Source organism: Helianthus annuus, chromosome 8 (genome assembly GCF_002127325.2).
Source record: "Helianthus annuus cultivar XRQ/B chromosome 8, HanXRQr2.0-SUNRISE, whole genome shotgun sequence".
NCBI lineage: Eukaryota > Viridiplantae > Streptophyta > Magnoliopsida > Asterales > Asteraceae > Helianthus > Helianthus annuus.
Genome location: NC_035440.2, coordinates 41334924 through 41348240, shown reverse-complemented (window position 1 = coordinate 41348240; position 13317 = coordinate 41334924). Strand labels below are relative to the sequence as shown.

The 13317-nt window shown below is 38.1% G+C and overlaps 2 protein-coding genes across 2 annotated transcripts; one reads left to right on the top strand and one right to left on the bottom strand.

The window, feature by feature from the left end:
* Positions 1–4176: 4176 nt before the first annotated feature.
* On the top strand, positions 4177–7846 carry LOC110872750 (probable leucine-rich repeat receptor-like protein kinase IMK3). Its single transcript, XM_022121622.2, has 2 exons — positions 4177–6263; positions 7078–7846. The coding sequence occupies exons 1-2, from the start codon at positions 4388–4390 to the stop codon at positions 7692–7694; spliced, it is 2493 nt and encodes an 830-aa protein (XP_021977314.1). The 5' UTR covers positions 4177–4387; the 3' UTR covers positions 7695–7846.
* A 106-nt stretch (positions 7847–7952) lies between these two features.
* Positions 7953–12961, bottom strand: LOC110872751 (sorting nexin 2A). The gene is made up of 5 exons (XM_022121623.2): positions 11760–12961; positions 9106–9315; positions 8766–9026; positions 8565–8651; positions 7953–8258 (listed from the first exon to the last, which is right to left on the bottom strand). The coding sequence occupies exons 1-5, from the start codon at positions 12744–12746 to the stop codon at positions 8178–8180; spliced, it is 1626 nt and encodes a 541-aa protein (XP_021977315.1). The 5' UTR covers positions 12747–12961; the 3' UTR covers positions 7953–8177.
* Positions 12962–13317: the final 356 nt, after the last annotated feature.

Here is a 13317-nt window from a genome sequence, read left to right as displayed (position 1 = left end):
CATACAGATTACTAACAGTTTGTTTACCTCTTAATGAGGCTCTTAATGGTTCAGACCTCTTACTGGTTCAATACTTAATGGTTCAGACTGTTTGTTTTACGAGCAGATGTCTGAAGTCTAAATGATTCAGACATTTGCCTCTGAATGGTTAAGATTTATACAGAGTCTGAATGGTTAAGACATCTAATCTGAATTGGTCAGACATTTGCCTATGAACGGTTAAGCATTTACAGGCTCTTAATGGTTCAGACATCTTACTGGTTCATCACTTAATGGTTCAGACCTCTTACTGGTTCAGCACTTAACCATTAAGATGTTGCCAAACAGCCCTAAGTCGATTTAGGACCCGCATGTTGCGACAAATCAAACAGGAAAAATAGACGATGTAAAAACGTTGAACCACACACGCACCATTGCACCATGTTAACTCGCAAAATTTAGAGCGTAGTGTAAAACGTTGAACCACACACGTACGTTGCGACGTGTTAACTCATAAAATTTAGAATGAAGCGTAAAACAAAAGTTTTGAGGAATATATAAAGTATAGGGGATCAAAGTTGAAAGTAAAAAAGTTGTGAGGTTAAATTGAAAAAGATGAAAACTTCTGGTTGAAAAAAAAAATCAAAAAGTTACGGGTTAAAAGTGTAATGTCAATTTGTTTTTTTTTAAACCCCCTAAAGTATAAGGTATAACATTTCTATGCACTAATATATTGCTAATTTATAATATGTAAATTTAGTGCGAACGAACTCACCCCTCGCTCCAAAGACTCTGGTATCTTCATATGCATTGAATACTTTGTATGCAACTCGCCTCTACATATATAAACCATGAAAACATTTGTTTGTTTAACTTTTGTTTTATTTTATTTTTGGTTTATATTAAGCTTAACTAAAAGATTTATTTGATGACATAGTCATATGAGAAATTGTTTAAATTGGTCAAAAGTCACCATGTATAGCATAGGCTAAATTGCACTTTTCGTCCTCTATGTTTTAATGTTTCGACAGACGATGTCCTTTAACTTTAAAAATTACATTGTATGTCCTTTATGTTTGCAATCATTAACGGGCGGTGTCCTTTCAGCTAAACCCAGTTAACTTTTTGGGTAAATTACTTTTTGAGTCCCTGTGTTTTATGTGTTTTAACTACTTGAGTCCAAAAGCAAAAAGTTTAACGACCTGAGTTCCAATAAGCATTTTCTTTAACAATTTGAGTCCAAATTTCTAACTCCATCCACCAAGTTTGTTAACTACAAGGGTAATTTGGTCATTTACACACAAAGTACGAGTCTTAAATGCACAAGAGTATAAGAAACAAGTCTTTAATGCATAAATATTTTAATATTATATATAAAATAAATTATATATATTGTTATACACACACGTGCACAGACATTTCACACTCCATCCCTCCTCTCTTTCTCTCTACCCATACCACCACCATTAACACTACCGCACCACCACTGCACCACCACCACCCCCACCGCACCTCCACCACTATCACTACCTTTCATTGACCGTCAACCACCAGTCACCGCCTGCAAACCGTACCTCCACCATTATCACTGCCTTCCCCACCATTACCGGACGGTGGTGTGTGGGGTTAGGGTTTCGACGACAGTGGTGGATGTGGTGCTGTTCTTCGTCCTTTCCCATTGGATTTATCCTATTTACTTCACAAAACTCCCAATTTCTCTTTTCTGCAATTTCATGGGATTCCTCTCATTTCATCCATAATTTCTCAAATCAGAATCTTTTTAACATAAAGTCACAATCTATCTCTTTCTTCTTGTTGCATACCCAACTGGGTCAACAATAATTTCTGCAAAAGAACCAACAATCTGTGTAAATTTGAGGAAAAATGTCTGAAAGTCTAGCAAAAGTTTGATTAGTTCGTTGCCCCAAGTGTGAGAATCTGCTGCCTAAGGTTACTGATTATGCTGTTTATCAATGTGGTGGATGTGGTGCTGTTCTTCGTGGTAAAGTTTGAACCTTTTTGCAGATTTTGTTTGATTTTGTTCAAGAAAGTTAGATGTGGGTCTAAATGTATGATCTTTTTGTGTTTGTTGTTGATGGGTGTTTGAAGAAATGAACTGGGTGTACTTGATCTTGTGAAGAACATGTGTTTTTTTTTATTTTTAATTATAGGGGCAATTTGGTCATTTAACAAAACTTAACAACAAAATTCTAACTGGGTTAGAAATTTGGACTCAAATGGTTAAAGAAAATGCTTATGGGGACTCAGGTCGTTAAACTTTTTGCTTTTGGACTCAACTAGCTAAAACCCATAAAACATAGGGACTCAAAAAGTAATTCCCCTTAGCTTTTTTATGTTAAAACCCCTCACGTGTAACTTTGTAAAACTCCTTAACAGCAGGGACCATATGTGCAATATTCAAATTTTGTTGGCCAACAATTAAACTCTGTATGTCCTTTAGTTCATGTAGCCACACCCCATATTTCTCAACAATTAAACTCTCCTGCAATACAAAACCCTCAAATTCCTACACAACTTCATAATTCTCAACAACCCATTAGTCGAAAACCCAAAGCACAAGTCAAGCTTGAAAACCCTAAGCTCAAATCAGAGCACGATAAACCCTAATCTAACCATTCACAAAATTAATACGATTAAGCCTCTGCCACATCAAATTGGCAGAGGGCTTTAGTTCATGATCACAATCCAAACAGAAAGCATGCACGAATTACCTTCTGGGTGCGCTGGATCGATGAGGAAGTAGGGATGGTCGGAGTTTCAAACCAACGAATTCCGGTGATGCATGGCGAGTTACATAGTGAGTGAATTCAACTGAAATTCACCGCACAACCAGAGAAGAAGACCTCAAATCAACCCGATTCAACTGAATTCACCGCACGGTGTTCAACTGCGTGGCGTCGTGCTTCCACGGCCATCGTGGCCGGAGCTCTGTCTCTCTAATCTGCCGGAAATGGTTCGAAGTTAACGCTGTCACACGTAAACACGTCACCGTCGCTATTTTCTACCTCACAACGTCGTTACGTCTTTGTCAATGCTTCCCTCTCTTCGAATCCTTGACCGTTAAAAATAAACCTTGTGTCACCATGTTTGACCTAATTGCCGAAACAGAGGCTCTAAACTTAGGGTTTTCAAGCTTTGACTTGTGCTCTGGGTTTTCGACTAATGGGTTGTTGAGAATTATGAAGTTGTGTGGGAATTTGAGCGTTTTGTATTTGCAGGAGAGTTTAATTGTTGAGAAGATGGGGCGTGGCTACATGAACTAAAAGGACATACATAGTTTAATTGTTGGCCAACTGAATTTGAATATTGCACATATGGTCCCTACTGTTAAGGAGTTTTACAAAGTTACACGTGAGGGGTTTTAACATAAAAAAGTTATCTGCGCTTAGCTGAAAGGACACCGCCCGTTAATGATTGCAAACATAAAAGACATACAGTGTAACTTTTAAAGTTAATTGCAAACATAATGGACATACAGTGTAATTTTTAAAGTTAAAGGACAACGTCTGTCGAAACATTGAAACATAAAGGACGAAAAGTGCAATTTAGCCTATAACATATATACACAATTAAACATTAAGCATGTCAACAGGAGACATGACGCGGTTTTAATTGTGTCAAGGTGATTTTTTTCGTCCCAAATAAATATACGAGTCGGATTTCGGTTCACCTATTCAACCGCCGACCCACCAATAAGGGTGGAGGGTATGGTTCAATCACTCTAGGGTGTTTGAGTCATTCTCTACCCAATATAGCATGTCATGTCAACTTCCCATTCTACACTCAATCACTAGGTATGGTTCAAACACCTCTCAATTAAAAAAAAAAAACTTGATTGGTTGTATCTCTTCTCTCTCCTCTCTCTCTCCTCTCTCCTCTCATCGGTGACTATACACTGAAATCAACCCTCCCCACTCACCGATCCCCATTCAAACACCCGATGTCATTCCCCACTCGGCAACCCTTCTCCCCGAAGCCACTCCCCGAAGCCATACCGACTACCCTAACAGACCAATAACTAAAATATTTTCTTAATAGACTTGACATATACGTACAAGTTCTTAATAGTCTTGACATATACGTACAATTTTATTATTGTTAATGATAAACTTTTATATTAGACTTTATACAACGTCAGTAGAACAAAATGAGTTCGACTTTCGAGTATTTGTATATTACTCACTGGTGTACAGTTTCACTCACTTTTGTTAACAAGATACCTGCATCGATCTTTGAGTCCGGAAGCGTGCCCATCACGTGCAAACATCAGCAGCAACCTTCTTCATCCATCACATCCCACTACAAAATCACTGTTCATCTCACTGAACCATCTTTGCACGCCTGCTAAACTCTAAAAAAACCACCTTTTCTTCTTCCTGCTTCATCAATGGCTTCCATTTTCACTTTCCACAAATACCCTTCTCAGAACACCCCCCATTTTCACCCACCCACCAAGAAACACACACATTGTTTCACCTTGTTGTTACACCTACTCATTTCATTTTCAACCTGTTTTAACACATACCCATCACAAAAGACTCTTCCTTTTTCAACAAAAAACCAATCTTTACACAAATGCAACACTGGGTTTAACAAAAAGAAACAAAAATGGAAGAAAAACACACACTTTTTCACCTTACTAACACACCTACTCATTTGGTGTTTACCCTTTGTTGTTTCAAGCCAATCTTGGGATGGGATAATAGTCACAGAATCAGACTTACAAGCCCTCCAATCTTTCAAACAAGGGTTAACTGACCCAAATGGTTTCTTGAAAAGTTGGAATGATAGTGGGTATGGAGCTTGTTCTGGTGGGTGGGAAGGGATCAAGTGTGCACAGGGTCAGGTTATTGTGTTACAGCTCCCATGGAGAGGTTTAGGTGGTCAAATCACTTCAAAAATTGGTCAATTTCAAGCTCTTAGAAAACTCAGTCTTCATGATAATTCCATTGGTGGTTCAATCCCAAAGGAGTTAGGGTTTTTACCCAATCTTAGAGGGCTTCAGTTGTATAATAATAAGTTTACAGGCTCAATACCTCCTACATTGGGTTCATGTAAATTGCTTCAAGATCTTGACTTTAGTAATAATTCATTGGTGGGTGGAATCCCTGATTCCCTTGGGAATTGCACTATGCTTTCTAATATCAATTTGAGTTTGAATTCTTTGTCAAATTCCATTCCTGTGTCACTCATGAAACTGAATTCTCTCATGTTTTTATCTCTGCAGTATAATAATTTTTCAGGGGTTATCCCTGATTCTTGGGATAAACCCTTGGTCAAATCTTTGACTTTTGACCATAATTTGTTCACTGGGAGAATACCTGTGTCTTTAAGCAAGTTGACTGATCTTGAAGTGATTTCATTCAGTCATAATTTCTTCACTGGGGAGATTCCAGTTGAAATTGGGAAACTTGTTAAGCTTAAAAGTTTAGATCTTTCTTATAACTTTATTAATGGCAGCATACCGAACAGCTTTTCTGGTTTGAGGTCACTCACTTCATTGAATTTAGCTCATAACAATCTCACTGGTCAAATCCCAGTTTTCTTGGGTGGTCAACTGAATCTTGCAGTGTTTAATGTGTCCTACAACAATCTATCGGGTCGTGTCCCGGATCAACTCTCGTCGAAATTCGATCCGAGCGTTTTCGTCGGTAATCTTGATCTTTGTGGGTACGGCCGTTCCGCCACGTGCACCACGTCTCCGGTAGAGAGCCAGAGCCATCACCGGAAAACGAATACGAAAAATATCTTGCTTATTTTAGGTGGAGTTTTGATAGCAGTGTTTCTGTTGGTTTGTTGTATACTTTTGTGTTGCTTGTTAAAGAAAGAAGACAATGTGAAGGAAAAGGATAGTGAACAAGGTAGAGTGGGCCCTGCAAAGGAAATTCCGGTGGAGGAGACTGCGGCAACGGCGGCAGTGGGGGCAGGAGAGGGTGAGGGTGGAGGGAATCTTGTGCATTTTGAAGGTGGGGTGGAGTTTACGGCGGATGATCTGTTGTGTGCGACGGCGGAGATAATGGGGAAGAGTACTTATGGAACTGTTTATAAGGCTACTTTGGTGGATGGGATTCAAGTGGCTGTAAAGAGATTGAGAGAAAGAATTACAAAGAACCAAAAGGAGTTCAGAAATGAAGTAAATTCACTTGGGAAGATTAGGCATCCGAATTTATTGGCGATGAGATCTTATTATTTGGGTCCAAAGGGGGAGAAACTTCTTGTGTTTGATTATATGCCCAAAGGAAGCCTTGCTTCCTTCCTCCATGGTACTTTCTTCACACATACACATATACATGTACAGGGGAATTCTAGAATAAAAACTCACTTGAGATGAAGAAACTTCGGAAACTCTATGTAACAAAATGTTTTTTTTTTTTTTATTTTTTTTATTTTTGGTATAAAAAATTGGGCATGTCATATACATATTTTTAAGAGTTTTGAGCCAAAAAAAAAAATCAGGGGCATCGGAATTTTTTTTTTAAATAAGGTTTTTTGTTACGTATAGTGTTACACAACTTTTACGTAGGAAATGGTTTTATTTTTTTTAAATAATCCATAGGCGCTTTTTCTATTTTCTTTTGGGCTCAAAACACTTGAAAGTATGTGTATTACATGCCCTATTTTTTTTTAATAGAAAACGGCTTGTTACATAGGATTTTTACAAGTTTTTCTCATCTCAAGTAGGCTTTCATTCTAACCCTTCCATATACATATACATACATACACATTAGCACACAATATAGATACACTCATACTAAGGGGGTGTTTGTTTTTTGTCAAAAGCACTTCAGAACCTCTTATGTCTGCTCCACGCACCACGTAGATCACGCGTAGACGTTTGAATCTGCAGTGTGTTTGTTTTCTGGAAGTGCTTTTATTAAAAAAGGTCTTCAAGACCTCTTCCTCAGGCAGATGTGGACTCACATCTTCAAGGGTATTGATAGGATCTATGAGTTAACGTAATGGGTTCTTATGAGAAAAGAATCACATACATAGGCCAATATGATCTAATCATCTCATAAATTAGATGCCATTTTATTAAAATCTTGTTTACGAAGCTTTTATTGAATTTTGATGTAGCTCGAGGACCGAATACGCCGATTGATTGGCCAACAAGAATGAGAATAATGAAAGGGATGACAAGAGGTTTAGTCAACCTCCACACACAACAAAACATAATCCATGGAAACCTTACATCAAACAATGTTCTTCTTGATGACTATCTTAACCCTAAGATCGGGGATTATGGGTTATCACGGTTAATGACAAATGCTGGGAATATGAATGTGGTTGCAACCGCAGGTGCACTCGGGTACCGGGCGCCTGAGCTTTCCAAGCTCAAGAAAGCCAGCACCAAGACTGATATGTACAGTCTTGGTGTCGTCATGTTAGAACTCTTAACCGGAAAATCACCAGCAGAGGTGGATGATGGTGTTGCTTTGCCACAATGGGTGGCGTCGATTGTGAAAGAAGAGTGGACTAATGAGGTTTTTGATTTGGAGTTGATGAAGGATGCTACTGCGATCGGTGATGAGTTGTTGAACACTCTGAAACTTGCTTTGCATTGTGTTGATCCATCTCCATCTGCTAGACCGGAGGCGCAACTAGTTCTTCAGCAGCTAGAACAGATTAGACCAGAAACCGCCACAAGCTCCAGCGATGAAGGTGGAGGTGGTGGTCCTTCGACAAGGGAATGAATTTAGGTCAGTAGCTTGTATTCCATCTGCTCATTCTTGAGTTTTTTTGAGGTGTTGTAAATATGAGTTCATAAACTTGATTCAGTTTCTTAAGTAGAAAGTTTTGGTTGTATTTGTTTTCGGTAATAACATGTGAGCATGGGTTGATTTGATTATGAGTAAAAACCGAACATTATTTCGGCTTTTAGAGTATACAGTTTGGTTAATGGTAGATGTTTGATTCATATAAAAGATAAAAGAGGGGCAAACAATATATTATTTTAAAAAAGAAGTAATACTTTTCTTTTTTCAAATGTGTAATATTTATCATCTATAAAACATAAAAAGAAAATACAAAGACTAGCCATTTTGGACATATGGTCACTTATAGTACACCTTTTGGAAACACTATTTGGGTGGTTGCTGCACAAAATTTAGGTAGTGACAGTTAATATGCACTTGCAATAACTGAATAACATCATTAACAAAAACATTAAACCACTTTTAGCTACAACTTCCTGCATATCCATTTGTTTCCTTAGCAAATGTTTCCCATACACTTGCCATCTTCTCTGCATATCCTGCCTGTTACATAAACAAACCATAATTCATTTGAATTATATTTACTCAAAACTAGAAAGAATCTCCATCTTATTTTAAAAAATCATGTCAACTTTAATCAATTTGTTTATATTTTTAGGTCGATTTGGATTTATATTATCTCAAACCAGCCTAATGGATCAAACATATTGAAAGTCTAACTTTCTAAACCGAATTTATTTAAGAGTTTAGATTGATATTGTTTTGGTGGGTAAATTGTCAATCCACACATTTTGACCCGTTGATCGACCACTTGTAAGCATTAAAGATAAAATTATAAGAAAGTGGTACCTGATTGACGACGAATCCCTTTAACATCCCAATGAAATCTTCACGCTTCTCTTTGTCAAGCCTCTCGAATTCAGTCTTGTTAGTCTCCTGCATTTTAGTATATTGTTATTATTTAAACACCAATAATCAAGATCTCTCAAAATAAGTAACGACTATCAAGAATAGGCATAGAAAATTGATGATGGGTACGGACTATTTTACCTTTATACGTTTATACTCTTTGACTGCGTGATTTTTGGCATCTTCTGTAACTCTCAAGGTTTCTTTCAACTCGTCTATTTTCTGAATTCTAGACCTGTCAGCACCAAATATCTTGAATGCAGCCGCTTCAAGTTTTTCAATTCTTGAACTTAGAATTGAAATCTCTGTTACAACGGTTTGAACTGTCAACAACGCATTTGATCGATCTGAATATGCGTTGTTCACATCTAACATCACTCCTAGGTAGTCATGAAGCTTGTCCTGTGCCCATCAAAAACAATATGTTGTTCTAACAATAGCGATGAAATTATGTAACTGTATTGAGGTATCTAGACGTTACCAAATGTTTGATGGTTTGTGCATTTAATTCGCCGTACAGTCTGCTTGCTTTAACAGAAGAAGTTGCCATGTTTTTCATATCTTTGGCTCTCGTTTTCTGAGAGATGAACACGGCTTCCTCGGTTTCAAATTTGGTTAGTTTAACAAATACCAAACCTAATTGTCCCATGGTTTCGCCTATGTCTTGTTGAGCTTTAACAAGAGATTCAGCCTGCAGTTCAATAGGATGATGAACTTAAGTCGTAAAGTTAAAAGAAAACATATCAGACTTTTAATGGAATCCCTATTATAGCTCACATCTGTTTTATCCATAAATACAAAACAAGCTAGGAACTGAATTTACATAACACATTTAGTTAGAAACGTAAAATGTTAAGAAATTGGTTTTATGTTCAGACAACAGTGCAAAAGCAAAACAAATTATGGAATTTATAGGCAATTGTAATGTTCAATTAAAAACATATAATGCAGATATCATAATTGTAGTTCAAAGATGTTTGTATATGTATGTATCTAGTTAATATGCGACCACATTCAGGATATGGAGCAGAAATTCATATCCACAGCCATTAAACACTCTGCATAGTCCATACCCTTTAGCTTGATTTTTAAATCTTGTAGTATCGTTCCTTGATCCTGTTAACCTCTCAAAACTGCAAGTCTTTTTGGCATGGTTGGAAATATCCCGACTAGCACCTGATTAGTCGCCGATTAATCGCTAGTATGAGACCAAGTAATTTTCCTTTAATCGGCCAATTAATAGCTAGACGGTCAATGGCGGCCCTATGCAGTCCTAATCGGCCAAAAATTGGCAGTTCCGGACAAATTCCGGCCGATTACCGGCCATTTTCCGGTCAAACCTTGTAAATTTCAGTGATTAATCTTGTTCACTTAAAAAAATGAGCCGATGAGGGGTTAAAACTTATCTTGCTAAAAAAATTACACATAAAAATGTGTGCGTATATATATATATATATATATATATAAAAACTGAAGATTACATGTAAAAATATACCCCACCGGCCGACTAGCGCTTAGCGATTCCTGGAACACTGCTTTTTGGTAGTTTGTCTTCTTAATAAGATTACTCATATGCTGACTTGCCAGAAGCAATAGTAATGAACATTTGCATATCTGAACCGCCAATCTACCCTTGTCAATGTTCTATACCTATAATTAAGGATTGTTTTTAGGGAAATTGGATTCTAATAATCCCAAGTAGATGTCATTGGCCATTACCGATTCCACCTTTAAATATTCCCACTGCCAGTCCCACCTTTTAACTATTTTGCCTTAACAAGTCCTTAGTTAGTTAAGTTTTTTTTTGAATTACAAACTGATGGTTTAGGGCTTTTGATCAGAATGAGGATACGAGTTGATTGATGTAAAATTTACTTTGAAAAAGTGCTCCAAATGACGAAAACGGTGCTTCAATTCGGGTGTTTAAACTTCCAATTAACAAAAATCAAGCCGTTTGGAGCACCGTTTCGCGGTAAGTTTTACATCAATCGACTCGTATCTTTGTTAATTTCCCTTGTTTTTATGTACTAACACAATACCACGACAATTTTGCTAATGAGGGCATAGTTTTCTATCATGAGAATAACATCTACAGTTGAATACACACACAACCTCAATAAGAACCAAACTGCATCCATGATGGCCATCATCTCAATAAGAACTAAACCACCATAGTTTGCAATGAGCACTAGTTTTGAATTCCTATCTAAACCTTTAATATGTATATATATCCTACTTCTAGGTCTCCAAATTGCAAACGGGGGTGGACGGACGTACGTTTTGGTTGGAGGGGGAACCCACTCAACTTCATATAATTAGTGTTAATCTTTGAATTGAAATAATTGGGCCCTTTTGATTTATCTAACAGCCCCCCTAAAGGCCCCTTGACTACCAAATGCAATCCAATATTAAAACTAAAATTTCCGTCAGTTCAATCTCCATTCCAAACTTTCAGTTAAACTACAGCAGGTATATCAAGGTTTGATTGAGTAATCAAATTTTAACAGCAGGTATATCAAGGTTTGATTGAGTAATCAAATTTTAACATTTGGTTCCATTGTTCCAAACTTCCAATTAATTGTAGCAGGTTAAAACGAATTTTAACATAAGTTCTATGATTCAAAACTTCCAAATAAATCGCAACAGGTTAGCAGGTTCTATCTAAATTTGATGTATGTATTCTAAATGCACTGATACCTACCCATCATATTTCTACATTTATGCGGCTTGCTCATGTTCTAGACTATGGGAACTCATTTTCTTGAACACCCACACCCCCAAAAATTCTATGTTATTTAAATTTTTTTATTGTGTTTTTAGTTGCCTACATTATTACTTAAAGCCGTGCCATAATTCTACGATTAATGTAACTTTTTACCCAACAAGTTATGACCTGATCTGTTGACCCGTTATGACCTACCGCTATGTAACCTGACCCAATTTAGCCTCCCAGTGACGAAAAATCCTGGATTCGCCACTGATTGCACGTCACCCCCTATACTACTAGTCTACTACTTAAAGTTTTAAAGCATCAATGGCACGGTATGTAAACTAAAGCTCTAGATGCCAAGCAAATAATCAATTACATGAACAGTAAATCAACAGAAAGACATACACAAGACACGAACAACTAACCTGCAGAGACACATTACTCAACTGCAGCTCAAAATCCTGCAACTTCATCTTCTTCTCCAAGAACTCCTTATCCTCTTCCACCAAAGGCGGCTTTGTCCCACCCCAACCATACGTAACCGACTGCCTCAACTCTTTAAACATCCTAACCACATCTCTCCCTCCTTTCCCTTGATTCCCCACCTCCCTACTCTCAACAACCGCACCCACATTCCCGACATTCATCCATTTCAAATCCCCCTGCACCTGCAAAAACACTCTCAAATCCTCACTATGCCGAATAACCGGATGCGCAGCCAGCTTCTTAAAATATTTCTCCAAAGCCACCCTCCTCTGCTCAATAAACTCATGCTTCTGCATAACCTGGCTCTCCACCACACCTTTATCTGGCCTCGTCGGAATAAAACACCCTCGGTACGCTTTCAATAACCGATCAGATAACATCACAACGTCTTTAAACCGTCTCCGGACACTAAACTCGGTTCCGTTAAACTCCGGAAGGTTAGTCCATGTGGTTATCAAGTAGGTCAAGTAATTCTTCCCACTCGAAACAACCGAGTTAACCGAGTCAACCGAAGCAGCTAGATCATGTATCTTCCGTGGATCCCTAACTGAAATATGCAAATAATAGTTACTTACAGACGGTTCTGACGTGGAGACATCGTCGTGTTCGTTGATTTGATCGGATTTAACGCCGTCGAACGATCTGAATACAGCTTCTGCGTACGACGGTGGATCAATGAACGAATTGAAGGAGGTAGGGTTTGTGTGAAAGGATGATGATGAATCAATGAGCGAATTGAAGGAGTTAGGGTTTGTGTGAAAGGATGATGAATGTGTAAGAGGATCACCGTGTTCAGTGGTGAGAATTTCGGCAAATTGTGCGGGTGTTGAGGTGGAATTGGGGGATTTAGGGTTGTTAAAGTCGATTGATTCGTGAGAAGAGTAGAATTGGGGCTCTTCGAAGCCCTGTTGTTCATATGACATCATCGATTACTGTAATTCGTGAAGTGAATTGAGAAATTGGAGAGGATTGGAAGTGATTTGGGGGATGTTGATGAGGTTGAAATGATTAGGGTTTGAAATTGGGGAAGATGTAGACAAAGTGTGGCGGAGTGATAGAGATATAGATCATCGCCGGTGCAACATGTTTCGGAGTTTACACGGCGAGAGTGTTGTTGACATTCATTCAATCCACTTTTGCTCAATCTTGTTTTAAGAACCAACAACTTGTTTTAAAAACCGGTTCAAATCAGCAGGTTATATCGGTTGAACCATTCGGTAAAATCGATTAAATCGCCTGGTACACTCGGTTGAATCGGTCGATACACCCGGTTAAACCGTTTGTAAGCCAGATTCGGTACGATATAAAAACCGTATTTTAAAACATTACCAACAAGTGCCCGATCACTGGGTAAACTCAACGGCAAAAAACGTCATCCACGTCACTAGTGACCCAGCCTGTCACCATCCACGTTCGGGAGCGCACACAACTGTGGTAAAATTACTGGCTCAACCAGAGCATTTTTACTACAGGCGAAACTCAAACTCATGACCTTTC

Bases quoted from the DNA above. Each gene is read 5' to 3' on its own strand.
- LOC110872750 (XM_022121622.2), top strand. From the start codon at position 4,388: ATGGCTTCCATTTTCACTTTCCACAAATACCCTTCTCAGAACACCCCC. The intron at 6,264-7,077 runs GTACTTTCTTCA...ATTTTGATGTAG, and splicing joins CCTTGCTTCCTTCCTCCATG to CTCGAGGACCGAATACGCCG.
- LOC110872751 (XM_022121623.2), bottom strand. From the start codon at position 12,746: ATGATGTCATATGAACAACAGGGCTTCGAAGAGCCCCAATTCTACTCT. The intron at 9,316-11,759 runs GTTAGTTGTTCG...ATTGAACTGCAG, and splicing joins TGAGTAATGTGTCTCTGCAG to GCTGAATCTCTTGTTAAAGC. The intron at 9,027-9,105 runs GTAACGTCTAGA...TGATGGGCACAG, and splicing joins CACAAACCATCAAACATTTG to GACAAGCTTCATGACTACCT.